General features: G+C 38.3%; 1 protein-coding gene and 1 pseudogene across 1 annotated transcript in view; both read right to left on the reverse strand.

Moving 5' to 3' along the window:
- The window catches only part of Elapor2 (endosome-lysosome associated apoptosis and autophagy regulator family member 2), a 136,622-nt gene extending 128,928 nt beyond the window's left edge, over positions 1-7,694 (reverse strand). The window contains exon 1 of the mRNA XM_048339927.1: positions 7,322-7,694. Within this exon, the coding sequence (XP_048195884.1) occupies positions 7,322-7,510 (189 nt within the window). The 5' untranslated portion in view covers positions 7,511-7,694. The remainder of the gene's footprint in view (positions 1-7,321) is intronic.
- On the reverse strand, positions 3,231-7,279 carry LOC125346962 (annotated as a pseudogene).
- Positions 7,695-19,984: the final 12,290 nt, after the last annotated feature.

Raw genomic sequence — 19,984 nt, forward strand, 5'->3', positions numbered from 1 at the left:
CATTGAGGTTTTTTTAGTCTAAAATCTGATACAACCAAAAGAAGATATAAATTATGATTAAATGAAACAAAGATTAATTTCTTTAAAGCAGAATATTTAGTATATTTTAAAGCACTGATTCATATTTCTAGTGAAGATGGTCTATTATTTCCTTTTTATGTACCCTTATAGTAAAAATACACTCGAGTACTGTTTTCTGAATGAGATGATGTGATTCTCTTTCTCCATGACTTCATCTATACATGGATGTGTGATCTGTACTTGAGCATGTGTTCAAAGTCTATCCAAAGCATATGGCACCTTTAAAGTGGATTAGCAAATGATGCCACTACTGAGCATATGAATTGGAAAAAGGTAACTCCTCCTCCCTATACATGTGGACCTGTGCCAGGACACACTGAGCTCTGAATGGATCCTAGCACTTCTTTGCCCTTCAGTGTAGTGTACTTGTAGAGAACCCAATTCTTTCATGTATGCAGGATGGCCCTGTGTAAAACAAAATGAAGTAAAGGAAGAAAAGAAGAGCTGACTAGAATTTAAAGAAAGGATCCATGGTCTTGGAGAACCCAAGACCTTCCAAAACAATTCATCTAGATGAGGAGGCTTCTTCTATATGAGATACTCTAAACCATCTATGACTTTCATCCAACTACTTCCTACTCATCCTTTGGGTTTTAGCTTTTTTTTTTAATCCCCTTGCTTCTTGTCCCCAAATAAAATGGCTGTACACTCTCATTGTTTACAATGATTTTCAGTTACAGCACTTAGGACAACGTAGGTATATGATGTGTAGGCTTGTTTTAGATCTGCCCTACACATAATTACTAGCTCTATGTGGGCAGAGGCCATATATTTTTCATCATTTTACTATCAGTACCTGGTACATAAGCATATAATAAACATACATATACATTACACACATAGATATACTACTGAAACATTACTTATAATTTATATTAAAATACCAAAATACATTGCATCTATGAATGAAGATAACAATAAAGAAACTCATTAAGAGCTACTGAATAATAAGAGGGTAGTGAGAATGAGAAAAATGAGAATAACCAAAGCATTGTATATACATGTGTGAAATATATGTTAAAACATTTTTGAGCAATTAGTGTATATTTTAATAAAACAAATGACAGGCATGTAAAACAGGTCCTGTCTAGGGTGTGGACACTAGTGGGAGGGGTGAATAAAAAAGAGGGTGAAGAAAAACACATATGATCAAAATACTTGATGCACATTCATGGAAATGGAGCAATAAAATGTGCTGAGACGTCTTTGGAAAGATGGGAGGAGTAAAGAAGAAGCTGAGTCTGATCAAGGTGTATTATCTATATATATAGACGTGTCAAAACAAAGCTTCCTGTACCACTAATTGATCTTTTAAAAATATGGGGCAGGGTTAACAAAGAAAGAGACATATCTATGGCTTGTTCAAGGGAAAGTAAAAGGCAACCAAAATCTGGCTGCTATTTTCTGTCAACAAAGAATAAGAATCCAAGCCACTGAGGAAGAATGTACTGTGGTAGAAAAGCGTGCTTCTCTATACTATGCGCTGCTATTTCCATCCCTTGTGCTAAAATATGACACTTCACAGATCTGTCAACTCTTAGTTTTACATTGTAAATATTGATGGTGTGAATACTTGCTCACATTTGCCTAAAACATGAAAAATGGTTCGAAGCATAAGAACTTGAAATGGAAAATTCACCTCCACAGGCATAGGAGACAAGATTAATTATGTCAACTGCTTGAAAACAGAGGCAGAGTCCTAACTCCTTGCATGACAGTGTGACTTTAGAATCTCTAACATCTTCCTCCACAGCGTGTGACCTTCAAAGACATCTTATATAAAGGATATTTCTCAAGTGTTGCCTTCATAGTCTAACACAGAAAACATGGCCATTTACAGGCCTGCTAACATATGTGGACTTGGAAGCCCTGATGCCTTACTAAATCTAGAAAGGCCATATAACCCAATTCTCCCCTACCACCCCTGCCATGCACCCAAGTCAGTATCACCTCATCACCACCAACAGAAACCACTTTGGCAAAAAACATCAGTGACAGTGGCCAATTGCATCTTCTCTATTCAGTCCTCATTAGGATCTTTTTTCTGGCAATTGACACACATCCCAGCCCTCTTCTCAAATGTTTTATCTCCCTTTTGTCAAAACTTCTCACTGTCACATTTTCCCTACACTACCCATTGCTGGGTGCCTCCTTATGTAAATATCTCAATCTCTGTTCCCTTGAATATTGGTAAAACCCAGGTGCTAACTTTCCATTTGTTCTCATTTCCTGGATGACCTTATCCAGCCCCAGTCATTTCAATCATGACTTTCAAGCAAATGACTTTCAGATCTCTACACCAGCACACTATGATCCTGAGATGGATACACTGACACCTAACTTCAAACTGGCTGAAAAGCATTCAGCCAGTGGAGCTCAAGTGGCAAGTTCTAGCTTTGAGCACAAAAGCTCAAGGATAGTGACGGGATCCAGAGTTCAAGCCCCATCACTAGCACGCACACACACACACACACACACACACACACACACACACACACACACACACAAAACTGAGTCAGCCTCCAGCCTCCCAAGTGGAAGTACTTTACCTCATTTTTCTCACATTCTTTTTCCAGGGTTGGTGGCGGGGGCGGGGGGGGGGGGCGCAGAGGCTTATTCCTCTAATAAAGCCAGAACTTCTCATTCCCTCACCTACTCTCTATGTCACTCTCTATGTCCACTCACTGTCAACTGTTACCTTCTAACATCATGTCTTTTTTCCATCTTAAAAGCTGCTCCTTAATGATCAGTCTGCCATCCTTCCATTTTGTGGTAGGATCACCTCTTTAACAGTCTCACTTCTTTTGATTCTCCACATGCTCTGCCCCTCTAATGTGGCCTCCATACTGTTGCCAAATGTCTAAAGCATATTTTATTACTCCTGTTTTATGTGGGAACTTTTTGGCAGAGGCAGTACTAGGATTGGAATTTAGAGCCAACTACTTGGTAGGCTAGTGTTCTCCTGCTAAGCCACACACCCCCAGCCCCTTTATACACTGGCTATTTTGAGATAAGATGTCACTTCCTGCCTAGGTACCCAGGTACATGCTTGGACAGAGACATGCCCAATTTTATTCTTTTCTTTTTCTTGTTTTAGTTACCATCAGTTTATTATAAACAGGAGATATGTAAATTATTTAAATGTGATGTATTCATTCTACATACTTCCCAAGAATGTCACCATCCCTAAATAAGAAATAATCCTTGTCATCTAGAACTACTTTGATGCCTCCATATTCTGGGAGAACTTTATCACCCACTTTCTAACTGGCTGAATCTCTCCTCTCTTTCCGTTAGAGCCCTAACCAATGGCCACTACTGTGGCTTGCAATACTTTTCCTTGAGACTTTTCTGGAAGTATAATGCTTCCTTTTGTTACAGTTTCAGCTGCACTCCTTTCGACCAAAACTTGCTCAAACAGAGGAACAAACTTCCTAAATGCTTGTCCAGCCATGACTCTCGCCATCGGTACTTAGACTGCTCTCATGCCTGTGCTGCAAGGAGAGAATTTTATTCTTTTCACAGCAGCTGGGATGATAAGTACACACCATAACCAGCTTTTATTCTGCCTGATCTAGCCTGAACTTCAATATTCTCATAATCAAAATTGTTTACTTATCTGTCTCCACCATACCCACTTACATATTTTAATGTGCAATTTCATATCATGACATTTTCCCTGCAATTTAGCATATGCTGGAAAATTTGTGGAATAAAAACTGTTAGCAAGAGTTATCCTTCAATAAAGATTCAGGGACTAGTAGAATCACATTATGTAAGATTTTAGAGCAGTGAACTAAGAATCAGCTACCTCATGATATAATTTGCCCAATTTAAATAATGCATACATAATCCACTTAGTTCTGTTCTTTTTCCTCTCATGCACTCTTTTAATACCTTACTCTAACTCTGAATCATCTGTTGGCTTCTTTATTTCGTTTTGGCAGAACTATTAAGTATAATTACTCAATGACTCAAAAAACCCATTTCAACTCTTGGATTACTCTATCCTATGAACCTTCTAATCTATGAAAGGACTTCTTGTAGACCCTTCCTGAAATACTGCCATCTAGCTTTACTAATCCGTCAACTCTATCTTACTTGCATCATGAACTCTTTTCCATTTTCATTGTTATTCCTAATGTCTGTTATCTCTGCATTACATGTTTGTATCAATCTCTGAGTAGATCTCACCTCTTTTGATTTCCCACCCTTTTAATGTGGTCTCCACATTGTTGTAACATGCCTACTGCACAACAATAATGGAGATTTTTTTCCTTTGATATATCTCTTTTCAACCTCATAATAAAAGTAGGTAGGTCAAGTGTTTATTACTACCATTTTAAAAGTGAAAAAGTAATGCCAAGAAACCCAGAAAACAATCCCTCCTCAGTTCCCCCATACAGAAGCTAGAGTAATTCTGTATCTTCTGATGTCTAATTCTCTGTTTTTGTTGTTTTTCAATACAATTTACCAAAGTCACGTGCTATTTCTGTTCTTCCTCTGCTGGCAAATTGACTTTGCTTTTCTCTTCCAAACTATCACTTCCTGTTTGTGCTTGCACTTCCACCCTGCTGATGTGATCAGCAGCTGAGCATTCCAAAGCAATCATTTCTCCCCCTTTTCCAACTCCATAATCTAAGGACTTGGACAACGGAAGCTGTGTTGTATGAATTTCACAACAGAGTCCAATTCTCTCCAAAAATCTAAATAAAACTTTTACTCAAATCCAGTTATCTTTCTGATAGGCCTTTTTTTTTTCTGATCTCAAGCCATCATCACTCAATTATACCCAGGCAAATTTTCTGTTTCTTTTTCTTTTATTGTTCTCCTCTACAAACTGGCAAGGAAAATGAGAGTCTTTGTAACTTAACTATGACTAGTTTTTCTTTTAAAAGTACTGATAAATGAGGGAGAGAGAAACTACTAGGGTTCATGAGGTTTAGAATCCCTTGCCCATTTTTCCCTACCCTTGACACATTCTCTCATATTAAGAAATGGCTTTCCAGCCACAAACCTCTAACCTTAGCTGCCCTTCCCTGCCTCCTAGGCACTGTCCTTTGTGCCAAGTATTCACTGACTTTCATGGTAAGAAACAATGGAAAGGGATAAATAGGCAGAAGTGGACAGAGAATTGTTGCTTTTAACACTGTTCATAGATATTTGGCAAGGATCACCTCCTTGCCTCCTAAAAGCCTAGAAAATCACTCGTCTTTCTTTGTCATCTTCTTAGAAAAGGAGAGAGAGAGAGAGAGAGAGAGAGAGAGAGAGAGAGAGAGAGAGAGAGAGAGAACCATGATAAAAAGCAAGAAGAAAGCCAATAAATTCAATCATCTGGTTAGACCAGGGTACCAACAAATAGATTCTGCCCTTCCCCAGACCACTAGGCCTCTCCTATTTCCCAAGGAACTTCTAATGGTCTCAGGAGTGTCTGTCAATCATCAGACATACAAGAACACTTGAGCATTACCATTTCTAGCTATAACCAGGCTCAGTAGCATCTTCCTAAGTATTTTATTTATCTTTTAAGAGGGAATATTCAAACTTGAGACCTCCAGGAATGAATCTGAATACAGTATCTAAAGCTAATCCAATGAAGGGACGGGACTGATTGAACACAGTCTTCCTGAACCTTCTGACTGCTGTCTCCCTGCTTCTGTTCTGCCGGGGTATATATGTAGAGAACATATGCTCATCCAAAGGAGTATTATGGTGGAAGTGACCAATCACCTCCCCTTCTGATTGTGATCTTTACCCATTTCAGGAACACTCATTACTAAGAATTAATGTTACCAGAAGCTTTAGAGTTTAGGGGAAAAAATGCATTCTGCATACTGGGAGGCTGGAGAATAAACTTTATCCCATGAAAGTGGTCTTAGATGTCCAAGAAGCAACTTTCTGAAGAGGCTGGGAATAAATTACTCCCACGTGGTAGGTAAAGTTGTAAAATACATATTGAAAAAATTATAACTAAAAAGTTCTGAAATTAAGCACAGCTGTTTGCCAAGGCTGTGCCCTGGTTTACCGATTGACAAGGCTTCTTCTGTACATTTATACACAAACCTTTGATCTGATTCTCTTTCATTTCAGGCTGTCTTGGGATTTGTAGTGTAAGAGAGGAAGATGAAAATCCATGGATGACGGGTGATGTCTAGAACACAGATACCCTCTGGGTAGAATTCTGAAGTTTCAGCAATATATACAAAAGAACAAGATCTAGCCTTTTTCACAGGGACTTTCTGCTAACCCATTTTTGCTACATAAATTTAAATGATCTACCATCCTAATTCCTAGCAAAACATATGTCCATTCACATCCTCTCAAGAATAATCAAAGTAGGTCAGAAATATTGCTTCCTTCCTCCCCTCATTGATTTTCATTAAGCAGATGTACTTTCTGGAACACTAAAGAGAAAAAACAAACACCCAATACAAGTACCAAGGACACCCCTGTAAATTTTTGGCACCCCAAGTCTCCTAAAAGCAGGAGAAAAATCTCATCACCTATATCTTTCTTGGCTGTAAATCAACCATAATCTCAAGATATAAATATACAGTTGCAAGGCTTCAACCAGGAGCATATTCGCTGTCTTTTCTAATATTTCCTACATCACCAACCAGCCTCGTCCCTAAATACAATCTCTTTTTTTCCCAACTTTCTATCCATATTTTGCTAGAAGACTGCCAAGTGACACCAGACACTGGTTTAGCAAATCCCTAGGGCCTTATCAGGAAACCCAGACAGGAGAGTGGGGCAAAGGTGCTGGTGGAACCGGAGGAGCAGAGGAAGGAGGTGGGGAGGGGGGAGTAGCGGGAAAACCCTCCCGTGTGGCTATCTGTGCCTCTAAAAACACCGAGACAGTTCTCCAAATCCCACTGGTGGGGCTTCCCCTGTTTCCTCCCCTTCCTGAAAGCTCCCTCTCAACCCCAGGTCCGGAGTCCTAGCTCTCTTCAAAGAGGGCGCCGCAAAGTCCTTCAGGGCACTACCCCCCCCACCCCCGCCCCCTTCCCCAACAGAAGCGCGGACAGAAAAGCATCACCAAGAAGACAGCAAAGCCACACACCCTCTCCTGGCCGGCTACCAGGGGCAGGCAACTTCATCCTTTGAAACAATCCAAGCAAAGCCAAGGGTGATGGCAAACAGACATGAACAGGCGCCCACTCTCGCCCGGGCCTCCCTCGCCCCCATCCCACCCCACCCCCAGCAGCAAACTCCAGGTAAGAAACCAGGTGCTGCTCACCTCCTGGCAAGGAGGAAGCGGGCGGCTGGCCGTGGAGGGCGAATCCCCAGCCCAGGCCGCCTGGCAGCCGGCAAGCACCCAGCAGCAGATCCAGGCGGAGCTCCAGGGCAGTGAGCGCCCACAGAGGGGACCCCCGGCCGGCCGCCCCCGGCCCCTGCTACGCGCCGGCGCCAGGGTGAGCGGCAGCATCTCCGTCCCGCCGAGATGGGCAGGCAGCGAAGCCGCCCGACTGGATGGAGCCTCCCCCGGGTGGGGCGGCCGCGACGGCTCCCGGGCCGCGACGAGGGTGCGCTACGCTGACAGCGCGCCCCTGCCCGCTGCCGGCTCCCCCGCGCTGCGCCCGCTCGCCAGCTCCGTCGCTCGCTCGGGGCCGGGCCGAGGCAGCCGGCGCCCGTCTCCGTCACGCGGGAGGGAGGGAGTGGGGAAGGGAGGGAACGCGGGACGCGGGCGCAGCGCGGGGGCGGGACGCGAGGCGGGGACGCGGGAGTCGCCGAGCAGGTGGCGCGGACCCGGGCTGAGGCCCAGCCCTCCGGGTCTGGAGGGGCTGCACTGCCACCGGCGCGGGAGTCTCCTGATACCAGAATGTCTGTGTCTCATCTCGATCCCCCTGGCTCAGCCGGAGGGGCGCTTATGGCCAGGAAGCCAGACTAAACACGGGTCACCCGAACACTAGCTTCGGAGCGCCAGGCTTTCAGTGCCTGCTGCATAAACACCTACCCAGATGGACCCGCAGGAACAACCCTAGGAAGGATCCCGTGGCTAGCGGGCCTCAGGAAATGGCGGGGAGGAAAACAGGACTGAGATAGATACAGATGGAGTTGGAGTATGTGACTTGGTTTTCTCGCCTGTTTAGTAAAGATAATAATACCACAGTAGGGCTTTAAAAAATGGGGTTAAAAAAACAGTAGGGCCATTGTTGTGAGGATTAGTTGAGATGGTGCACATGGCAGGTGTGAAATGTGTTGATGTGGGGCTGGTGTTGGTGCTGTTGTGGTGTTTCATGGACATGTGTCCCTTTGGGCAAATAAACCTTTGGAGTTTCTGGGCAAGTGGTCTCTCCTGAATGGTCTGCATTAGGCAATGGGTGCGAAGTGGCAAACAAAATAGGCATGTCTTTGGTAGCAAAGGAGAGATCTAGAGGGTCCCTTCTTCATCTAAGAGTCTGTGAATGAGTGGGTTGCCCCCATCAAAAGGTATGACTCAGGTTTATCCGAAGAATGTATTACCTGGGAAAAAAAATCAACATAACACCCTAAATATAAATCAATCTAAAACTGTCAATGGAGTATGTATGGTTTTCTTTTAATAAATATTTCTGCGTGGTATCTCTCACACATGTACATACACGTGCACATCTATGTCACAGACATCTACATTCACACACGTCACATCCACATACATACAACTTCTCACCTCAAGTCCAAAAACCCCAAGAAAGGGGGGTGATTCCAATGTCTTCTTAAATCTGGGATTTTCTCTGTGACTTTTATTATTTGCTCCTTGTTGATCATCAAAAATAGAATATGTATACTCTATGCAACCTACATATTGGTCTTCAGCATAACATTTTTGTACAATCTTATAGACAATCTTCCAAGAATATTTTGTCTATTTCTCCTCATGAAAATGAAAGTTGTCCATGAATGGGGTTTTGGGGGCTGGGAATATAGCCTAGTGGCAAGAGTGCTTGCCTGGCGTACATGAAGCTCTAGGTTCCATTCCTCAGCACCACATATATAGAAAAGGCCAGAAATAGCTCAAGTTGGCAGAGTGCTAACCTTGAGCAAAAAAAAAAGAAGCCAGGGACAGTGCTCAGGCCCTGAGTTCAAGCCCCAGGACTGGCCAAAAAAAAAAAATACTAATAATGGGGCTTTGTTTTGCTTTTAATGTTATATTCCCAGACCTAGTACCCTCAATAAATTCATGTGGCATGAATAAATGTCTCATATGATCCCTATGAGAGTAGTTGATATTCATTATTAATATGAAATATTTCAGATGCACTGTAATTAACTTAATAGTTTGTAAAGGAAAAAAAATCTATAGATGAGTTTGAAAGGAATTCCCCAGTCTTCAATTTCAGAGACAAAGAATACAGATGCTATTCTTCATTCAGCTTCAAGAGAAATGCTTCTTTTACATATTGTCACCTCACACTGCATAATCCAAGAGTGTTCCACTGAATTTTTTGAAAGGTTGGATCTGTGCAGCCATGTGATCTATTGCTAGAGTGATATGGTACCAGGCCACAAGACTACCCTGGCAGAAATTCCACTGCAGGCTTCCCATATCACTCAAACTTCTGTAATTGACAAAGCACAACCAATTGCCCCTGTGGCCGTATTTACCTGAAGAATTTCATCTGTGTTCACTCAGCTGCTGCCTCATGTTGCTCATTTACTGCTTCTTGATTAATCTTATATGAGCGTTTCCTTAACAATACCAACTTTTAACATAGAATCTAGCCACAATGGGGTCTTGGAAATGTTTCAATGAATCTCTGGTTTACCAAGGGCAGGACAAGAAGTTGGTAAAGAGAATCAGACTGAAGTTTCATCCTCAGTCCACCTTCTTACCACTCAATATATCAAAGTATTCTCATTCCTGTATTAAAACTTCAATCTCTTAAGTCATGGTCCTTTTTTTTTCTAATTTGGTAACAACCCCTTCTTGCTATCCTAAATATATATGGTGCATTATGAAGGTAACTACCACCAATCTACCATGTATTAAAACCTAAAGGATTACTATTCAGCAATAAGAAGGAATGAAGTATTGACATATATGCTAATTTTGGATGAATCTAAAAAGCATGATGCTAAACCATTGTCAAAAGATTGCCTATTGTATCACTGTATTTATATGGCATTCCCAAAAAAAATGCTTATAATATAGAAATTAGTGATTGTCAGGAGCTGGAGTGATGGGAGATGGAACCAAAGGACACAAAGGTATATTGACTATGTAAATGATTCTATTACAAATCTGTTAAAAATTTTTAGAAATATACACCATAATATCATTTTGTTATGATTATTTCAAAATTACATTTTCAAAAAATAAAATGTAAAATTTAATATTATTACCAACCACTAAAACAAACAATATGGTAGGTTTTATAGATATGAAGTCTTTATTATTGGAAAAAGAACTAGGGAACCAGAAGAGGAAAAATACTAATATAATATTAATAATTAATAAATAAAATATTAATAATCATATAAATAGAACAAGGAAGAAAATATGAGCAACCTACAATATTTTTTTCTGTAATAACTCAGGATTTCTTGAGGTTGCTAACTTTCTTTCCCCATGAGCCTATGTGTTCTGTCAGCATCAGAGCCAGGCAAGATTATTTGTCTGAGGAGGCAACCCAAAATTTAATTCTTGAGTTATCAGAGTCTAACTGGTTCTAACTATAGAGTTGCTGTAGTCTTTCATTAATTCCAGAGAGGAATGTCTGGGCTCCATCATAGAGAATCAGAAGAAACTATCTGAGTAAGCTTTTTCACCCTACTTTCCAATCCATTTATAAAATGAGCCCCAAATCAACTTGCAGTCTTGGTTTCCAGTTTAATTTTTGTCTCTGGAGGAAATTTCTCTCATGAATGCTAAGGCCTTAAATTCTATCTACTCTTACCAACTCCTTCACTATATCACCAAACTTAACTACCTAGGAATTGTACAGATCTGATGTTGTGCCCTCTAGAGGAGTTCTTTTCTCCATTTTCCCCCAGGACCGCCGCCACCTTATTTGTTAGTTGATACCAAAGCAGGAGGCTGGGCCCAGGGTTTTTGAAAACATAATTCTAAGGCTACGAAGCATAAACAACAACAACAAAAAGAAAAATTGAATTACTCAGAAGCAGAATGCAATAGAAAATGTCAACACAATTTTTCCTGTGAGTCATATTGTTCAAAGAATGCCTTACAAACTTATTTGTGAACCATATACCTAATATTTGCATACCTAGCACCCATTACTGGAGACAGGCACAGGGCCAGATATTAAATCTTTGTCATTAGAAATCTTCTGGCTTAACAGGTCTTTAACCATTTCATCAGTGTTCCTATTTTAAAAGAAATGCAAGTAGTATTGCATGTACATGTTCTGCAAATTTATTTCCCTGAATATCTCAGATAAGAGCAATGAAGGAAATAAATGTTAGCCCTTAAAGGTCAGGGATATGTGATTCTTACTTAGTGCCGGATATTTCAGTCAAATAAACAGAAAGAAAGAAAGATTAGATGACTGGACATAAGGGTTCTTTTAGAGAGGTTTTAAATGCTAAGTACCGTAGGAAGTCAATAGACTTAGAACCACAGAACCTTAGAGAAGGATTGGCCTTTAAAGTTCACTGAGAAAATCCCATCTCAAATTCCTGCCACCTTTCTGTCATAGCCCTCCTTGAATGACTTTTCAAGTAAAAAGGAAAAACTAGAAACCCTTTAGTGACTAAGTGAAAAGGATCACCATCTTTGGAAGGTAGGAAGTGACCATCCTATCTTCGGACAACTCTCATAGGAAGAGAAGCTCTCAAAGATAAAGATATGGAAGTATGTACTCTGCATATAATTATATACAGAGCCAGCCTCATTCCTTTTCCTTGGACAATCTTTCAGAGTGCTTCCTTCCTTCACAACCTTCTCTTCTCTGGATTAAAGATTTTGTTTCTTCCATTTTTTTTCACATGATTTGCTTTGACAAGTACCTCCATTTTCCAATATTTCTCTTAAAATTACATTCAAATGAACATACTGTACAAGTGTAGTCTGTGTAACAGTACAGTGAATACATAATTTCCCTTATTCTTAAGAGGTTATAATTGTATATTTGCAACTTAATAGCAAGGTGGAACCTGTGGTAGTCACACTAATGTTCAGTATGATTGAAGACATTCATTAGGAGCTCACTAGGTGTCAAATACCTCAAACACCACGACCAGGGCATCGTATCATTTGCTTTTCATAACAACTGCCAGTAAGGTAGGCAGTTTTTATTCCTGTTTTCAAATGAAGAAAATGAAGCTTAAACAGAATAAATAACTTTGCCAAGGTCAAATATCCCATGAGTGGCAAACTTTATTTAAAGCCCAAGATTTCTTTTTTTTTTTTTCCTGGCTTGTTTATTTATTTATTTATTTATATTAATTGGACATAAATTTTTTACAAGGTGTTGTGCAAAGAGGGTGCAGTTACATAGTAGGGCAGTGTATACATTTCTTATGATATCTTACGACCTGTTTTTCTATCCCTTGTCTAGGTCAGGTTGACATATATGCAATATACAATGTATCAAGAACATATACAGTATTCACAGACTTGGTCTCTACTGTCTCTCCATCTCCCTTTGTTAACAGTCATATATCAGGGAGATCATGCCCCTTTGTTTTCTGTGTTCTAGGCTTGTCTCACTCAACATTATTTGTTCGAGTTCTGACCATTTCCCTGCGAATAACAGTATTTCACCATTCCTAATCGCTATGTAGTATTCCATTGTCCAAGATTTCTTAAAAGGTAATATTTGGCATCTACTAAGCACTTGCTATCTGCCAGCATTGTGCCAAGTCCTTGTTCTTAGTGGGAATAATTATTTCTATTTCATACATGGAGAAATAGAGGCATGAGGAAAGATAGTGAGATGGTCACCCATAAAAAAGTAGCTTATCTGAATAAGTTTATTTCATATGCCCAGGTTCTGGATCTCATACTTACTTCTTATAAAAAATAATTAATTGTTCTGGAATTTTCTATACATTAATTAAATTTACTTGAAAGTCATCTAGAAGCACTTGATAGATGGTTGTTCATGACCTGAATAGCAATCCTTTATGCCCACAAATGAATGAATGTTTCATAAAGTATTTTCTGGATTTGAAATGACATGATGTAGTCAATAATTATTGGACATTTTTTACTATATTTTGTTTGGTTGGCACTTAATAGCTCTTCTTTGTATGAAATAAGCTTTTCTTCATTATAATACTATAACCTTTCAAATAGTTAAAGCAATATTGCAAACTTAAGTCAAATTTGAAATATCTAAATGCTTCCAGTTTTGGGGTTTTTTTTTTGTTTTTTGTTTTGTTTTTTGTTTTTTGGCCAGTCCTGGGGCTTGGACTCTGGGCCTGAGCACTGTCTCTGGCTTGTTTTTCGCTCAAGGCTAGCACTCTGCCACTTGAGCCACAGCGCCACTTCTGGCCATTTTCTGTATATGTGGTGCTGGGGAATTGAACCCAGGACCTCATGTATATGAGGCAGGCACTCTTGCCACTAGGCCATATCCCCAGCTCAATGCTTCCAGTTTTTATCACTCACAAATATGTGGAGCCATAAGAACTCTAGAAGCCAGACATTGGTGGCTCTCACCTGTAATCCTAGCTACTCAGGAAGCTGAGATCTAAAGACCAGCCCAGGAGGGAAAGTCCATGAGATTCTTAGCTCCAGTTAACCATCCAAACACCAGAAATAGCACTATGACTCAAGTGATAGAGTGCTAACCTTGAGCTGAAAAGCTTGGGGACAGTGCCCAGGCCCTGAGTTCAAGGCCCACTACTGACCAAAAATAAAAATAAATAAATTTAGAATCTAGAGCACATTTATTTTGACATCACTTTGGGAAAAATATCCAGAGGTCAAGTAGATTCAAATGTGAAAAATATGCAACTCTGACAATTAAAGGAAAACTATAGTTATGCTCATTATTGAGGATAATTGTGTCATATTTCAAAGCAATACAAAACTGGATTTTTCAATTGTAGATTGTCACTTTCCATTCTCCATTTTCTACCTAAAACATAAAATGAGCTGTCCACTAAGCAGAAATAAAAGTCATATATCTAAATCTAATGTCAGGAAATATTTTATTTAAAATACTTGCTTTTTCACTGAATACCAAAATTTCCCCCATGTAAAGCTGGTTTAACTACCTTCCTAGTTCCAACTAGTTTTATTTTACATATATCTGTAATGGTATTATCCCTCAGGGAGATACAAAAGGTCACTTTCCTTTTCTAAAATACAAAATTATTCAATAGTACTGGTACTATTAGCGGTAGTGGTAATGTAATTCTTACTATACCTCTGAGAGAAAATACTCTTTGAGATAGATGCAGGCCAGTTTCATTTGCAATGTTAATGTATCTTGCCTGACAAAACCTCAGCTGTGTCGCTTTTCCACATGTTCACCAGATCCTAATGAGGTTCTGGTAATAGAGTGGAGAAAGACACACATTCTCATTTGTCATTGCCATTCAGAAATAAAAATTACATTAGGCATTTACAGTATGCCTATCAATGTTCCTTTAATAATTCTCTGATCCTTAGCATTTACAAAGTAAACCTTGGATTTTGATGCCACAAATCCTAATTGCCATTTAATGACTGGGGAAAGAAATTTATAGGAATGCCCTGTTAAATTAGTATCATAGCCTAATAAAATGAATGAGCAAATCTACTTGAACAAGCAACAATCTACTCTCTTTAAAATGAAAATGAGAAAAAAATAGTTTCTAATATTGCATTAGGGTTCAACTCAGGCTTAAATTCATTCACAAAGATAGAAGCAGTATGTGATTTCAAAACTATTAAGAAAATATTTTTCCTAAAAGTTGTAAGAAAGCAATTAAAACAACTATGTAAACAACTTCAAGCTATCATTGGAGATGCATATTATTCTTAGCAAAAATTCCAAATAAAACATCAATATTTGAGTGGGCACTGGTGGCTCACACTTGCAATCCTAACTACTCCAGTGGCTGAGATCTGAGGACCACAGTTCAAAACCATCCCAGACAGGAACATCCATGAGACTCTTATCTCCAATTAGCCACTCAAAACTCAGAAGAAGAGGTATGGCTCAAAATGGTAAAGTGTTAGCCTTGAGCAAAAGAGCTTAGGGACAGTTCCCAGGCCTTGAGTTCAACCCCTCAAGTAACAAAAAATAAATAAGTGTTTCACTTTTCATACTCCTGTACTTTTTCCATTCTCATTGTATCCCTGTTTATAATTGCTAGAGTTCAATTGACTATGCCTTGACTTTCCTATCATCCTTCATAAAAAGTCAGTATAAACATTATAAAATTAAGAGTTTATGTTTCCGTTGAAACTCTAGTTCTTTTTAAGCAATATTTTATTAAATATACTTTGCTTTGCAATTTTTTAAATGTTTATAAAATCTATTTCATAAATAATATAAATACATAGTGTTTAATAATATATTATATGATAGATTAGTCCTTCTACTAATTACGTACAGATTGTTTTGTTTGGAATTCATGCATCTCCATGCTGTGACTTCAGTCTGGCGTTTTGCTGTCTTTGCTAACCATTTTGCTAGGATAACTTACCATCCAGCCAGACAAGTAGTCATCTAAAGTCACTCATTGCTTCTGTTATATCTATACCTTCGTCCCTTCTATCTAGATGAGTTTCTAGCATGAAGATTAAGATAAATTATCACTGTTTCCAAAATAATTTGTTTTATTTCTCTGGCTGTGAGCATTAAATCTATACCATTCTCATTAAATTGATCCCTTTTATATACAACATGTTTGAAATCCAAGGCTTTTCTATATATCATTGGTATTTTCTGCAGTATAATATAGCATCTCATACAATGGAGTATCAATAAATATATGAAAGCAAGCAAATGAACAAATATCTGGTCTATGATTTTTTATTCATATCATCTTGCATTCATATAGAATTACTTTCCATGCCAAATATTAAATTTATTTTTAAAATCACTTTTTTTACCCAGGACCCTCCCTGCTACCTACCTACCCAGTACTCTCTGAATCCATCATTTTCCAGTAATATGGCATCCTTGGCAACCACTGAAAATAATTACACTAATATACTTATTTTTAAACATTGACGTGTTACTAAGAAAGTATAACCCAATACTAATTCCAAGAATCCGTCAAGGAAGCTAAGCTTGAATCTAACTTTTCCCTTGAGGACATTTGCTCATGAAGGTAAATTTGAACTTCCATACTCACAGATAACTGAAGTTAAATCCTGTGAGTAAAATGCCAAGAAATGAAGAAATTAATAAGAGATACCCTCATAAATTAGGAATTCTGACAGTCTGAACCTTCAAAGTATATGTTAACTAGAAATAAAGTCAGATAACAGCAAAGAAAATTGCCTATTATAAAGCATAACATTGGATGGAGAGAAACACAAAATTGCCCCCAGGATTCATATTCACAAGCTGGCTCTCATCTGAGTATATAGCCCAAATCTCATGCTACCTGAAGATAAAAAGTAAAGAAAACCTAAGACAACAAAAGCTAAAGCATTTCTGTGTTGGTAGAACTTCCCTCTAAACCATGGCCTATGTCTTATATTTGACAGAAGCAAGGGCAAATAAATATTTGCTGGAGGTATAAATTGTCAGTATAGGTCTCAAAAACATCAAATAAGCTAAAAAAAACCACATGAATTTGAAGTTAAAATTCACAAAAGTCATTAGTAGGTAAGGTACCTCAAGTGAGAAATAGTAGAAATAGCAGATAGCGGGGGGAAAAGGTCCAATATTTATTCTTTGTATTTATATGAAATGTGTGTGTGTGACAGAGAAAGAGAGAGAAAGAGAGAGAGAGAGAGAGAGAGAGAGAGAGAGTGTATTCGGCTTGAATTCATTTAATTCAGGGCTTGGACACTTTCCTTGAGCTTTTTCTCAAAGCTAGAACCCTACCACTTGAGCCACAGCTCTAATTCTGGCTTTTTGTGGTAACCAGGAGATAAGAGTCATGTAGACTTTCCTACTCAGACTGACTTTAATCCTTAATCCTCTCAGATCTCAGCCTCCTCAGTAGCTAGAATTACAGAGGTAAATCACTGGTGAGTGTCTTAAATATATATGTATATATACTGAAAATATTTAATATATTGAAATATAGTAATTATCAAATATATTATATTATTAACAAAATATTCTTAGTAGTATTTACTTACATATATCAATTGTATTAAATATTTAATGCTTAAAAGTGCTTTAAACATACTTGAAAATATAAAAGAGAAATGCATGGGGCTGGGGATATAGCCTAGTGGCAAGAGTGCCTGCCTCGGATACACGAGGCCCTAGGTTCGATTCCCCAGCACCACATATACAGAAAATGGCCAGAAGGGGCGCTGTGGCTCAAGTGGCAGAGTGCTAGCCTTGAGCGGGAAGAAGCCAGGGACAGTGCTCAGACCCTGAGTCCAAGGCCCAGGACTGGCCAAAAAAAAAGAGAAATGCAACCTATGCAATGTTGGGTCATATAAGTCATGATACTTGATATATGACAAAGCAGCACAATTTGGTGAAGAATATATGTACTTTAACTGGGCAACCATATAAAAATAAAATTATATTTGTGAAATATGCCATATATATTTAAATTGGAAAAGTAAAGAGATAAAAATAAAACATTCATGAAGGAAGACTATCTTTAATGTCTTGGGGTAGAAAGGGTTTTATACCTAGTACAAAATAAGAACAAATTATGTAAAAAGAAAAGATGATAGACCCCATTAAAATTTAATGAGTGTGTCTACAATAGAAGAAAGTCATTTAAAAGGTACAAGGATAAAAACTAAATAAAGATTTGTATTACAAGTTACTGTCAAATTATTACTATTCACGATATACTTTTTTTATAAAAGCACATGCTTCAACACAGATAAAAAAGATAAATAGCCTAGTGAAAATGGAAAAAGAATTTGGAAAATAATCAAAATGGAAGCATACATGACTAAGAATTATGAGAATTCAGTGTATACAAATACGACTTCTAGACTACATACTACTACAACTATATACTGACCTACAGGATTGGCAAGAGTTTTTTTAAAAGGCAACTATTATCAAGTGCTGAATGTCATTGTAAATGAAAACTTTTTTCTTCATGGATTTTACTGTCGTTATAAAGGCAATGTACAGAAGGATTGCAGTTACATAAGTCATATAGAGTATTTTTTGAATGTTACCCCTTCCTTCACTCTCACAGATTTTTTCCTCCCATTCCTTCCCAAAAGTTGTATAGTTCATTTTTCAGCATAGTATCTAGTGAGTACCTCTGTTGCACCCTTTGTCCCACAATTTCTGTGGCTCCCTTATCCATCCAAAGACAGATAAGTAAACAAACAAAACAAAAGGAAACTTTTACAAGTGAATTTTTTCTACATATTTCTTTTTTTGTTTTTATTTATTTATATTGTAAAGGTGATGTACAGAGGGATGTACAGTTATGTAAGTCAGATACTGAGTATATTTCTTTTTGAACAGTTCACCCCTCCATTTTCTCCCACTCATTCTGCTCCTGACTCCCTGATGCCCCCCCCAAGTTATATAGTTTGTTTCCAACATAATGACAAGTGAACATTTTTAACAAATGAAAACTTTCATGTGCCTTTGAGAGTATATGTTAGTATAATACTCTGAGAACATTATGACACTACGACATAAAATAGAGACATTTTCACTGTGAACCAGCAATTATGTTCCTAAGAATATATGTCCCAGACAGAAATATTCACACATGTGAACCACAACATTTGTGAAAAAAAATGTTCATATCAGGATTTTTGGTTATAGTAAAAACCTTGAGACAACCAAAATATTTGTCAACAATACAAAGGAAAAACAAGTTATACTATATACAGTGGGATTTTGCATACAAAAGTAAAATCAAAAGAACCACAGATAGACAAAGAAAATGTAGATAAACCCCAAGAACACAGTATAAAACAAAAATCAAGCTCTAAAAACTGCATATAATATAGCTCCATTCATTTTAAACATGCTATGTGGAGGATTTTTCCCCCTCATTTATCTGTACTGTAAATTCATCACAATTTGAAACAAGAAACCTAGTTAACTCAAATTTGAGAATAATTTTACTACATTCTAACTTCTCTGAGCATCAGCCAAGGACCTTCTATTAATTCTTTTTTAGGAATTGGTTCCTAGCTACTCAGGAGGCTGAGATCTGAAAATTGAGGTTTGAAGCCAGTCTTGGCAATAAGTTCACAAGATTCTTATTTCCAATTAACCTGTTACTCAAGTGGCAGAGTGCCAGCCTTGAATGAATAAGCTAAGAGACGGCACCCAAGCTCTGAGTTCAAGTACAACCCCCCCATTAATTAATTAAAGGGAAAACTGGAGAGAATAAAGTGTGAACAAAAGAATTACGAAGATGTGCTATTTTTCTACAAGGCCAAGATCAAATATGTTTCGACATTTCTGTATTTCACTTTTCAGTTAGTTTTTTCAGTGCTTAAGTAAGCCATCTTTTATTCTACTTTAAATATGTTTTTAGATGGTGAAAATATTGACCAGAGTACACCAATCAGTTATATTAATATCAGCATCACATTGCAAAACAATTTGTCAGAGAAAATAGAAAAGTCACCATTTCTCAGGCTTTGCATTTAAGAGAGATGAACTGGTTTTAACCAAAGAAATATGTCCATTTCTCGCCTGACCCCTGAACTATCCCATGTGATCCTCCACACTTTGCTTTCTAGCTAGCCCAAAGGAGGTTATCCAGTGCAGAAATCTGGAGGTCTCATGGAGTGTATAAGTGCTAGAAAGAAGAAACCTGGATCCCTAATTCAATCCATTCTTCTAAGTGGGAGATCACTAACAAAGCCTCCAGATCTACTTGGTCT

The sequence above is a fragment of the Perognathus longimembris genome, chromosome 2 (genome assembly GCF_023159225.1).
Source record: "Perognathus longimembris pacificus isolate PPM17 chromosome 2, ASM2315922v1, whole genome shotgun sequence".
NCBI lineage: Eukaryota > Metazoa > Chordata > Mammalia > Rodentia > Heteromyidae > Perognathus > Perognathus longimembris.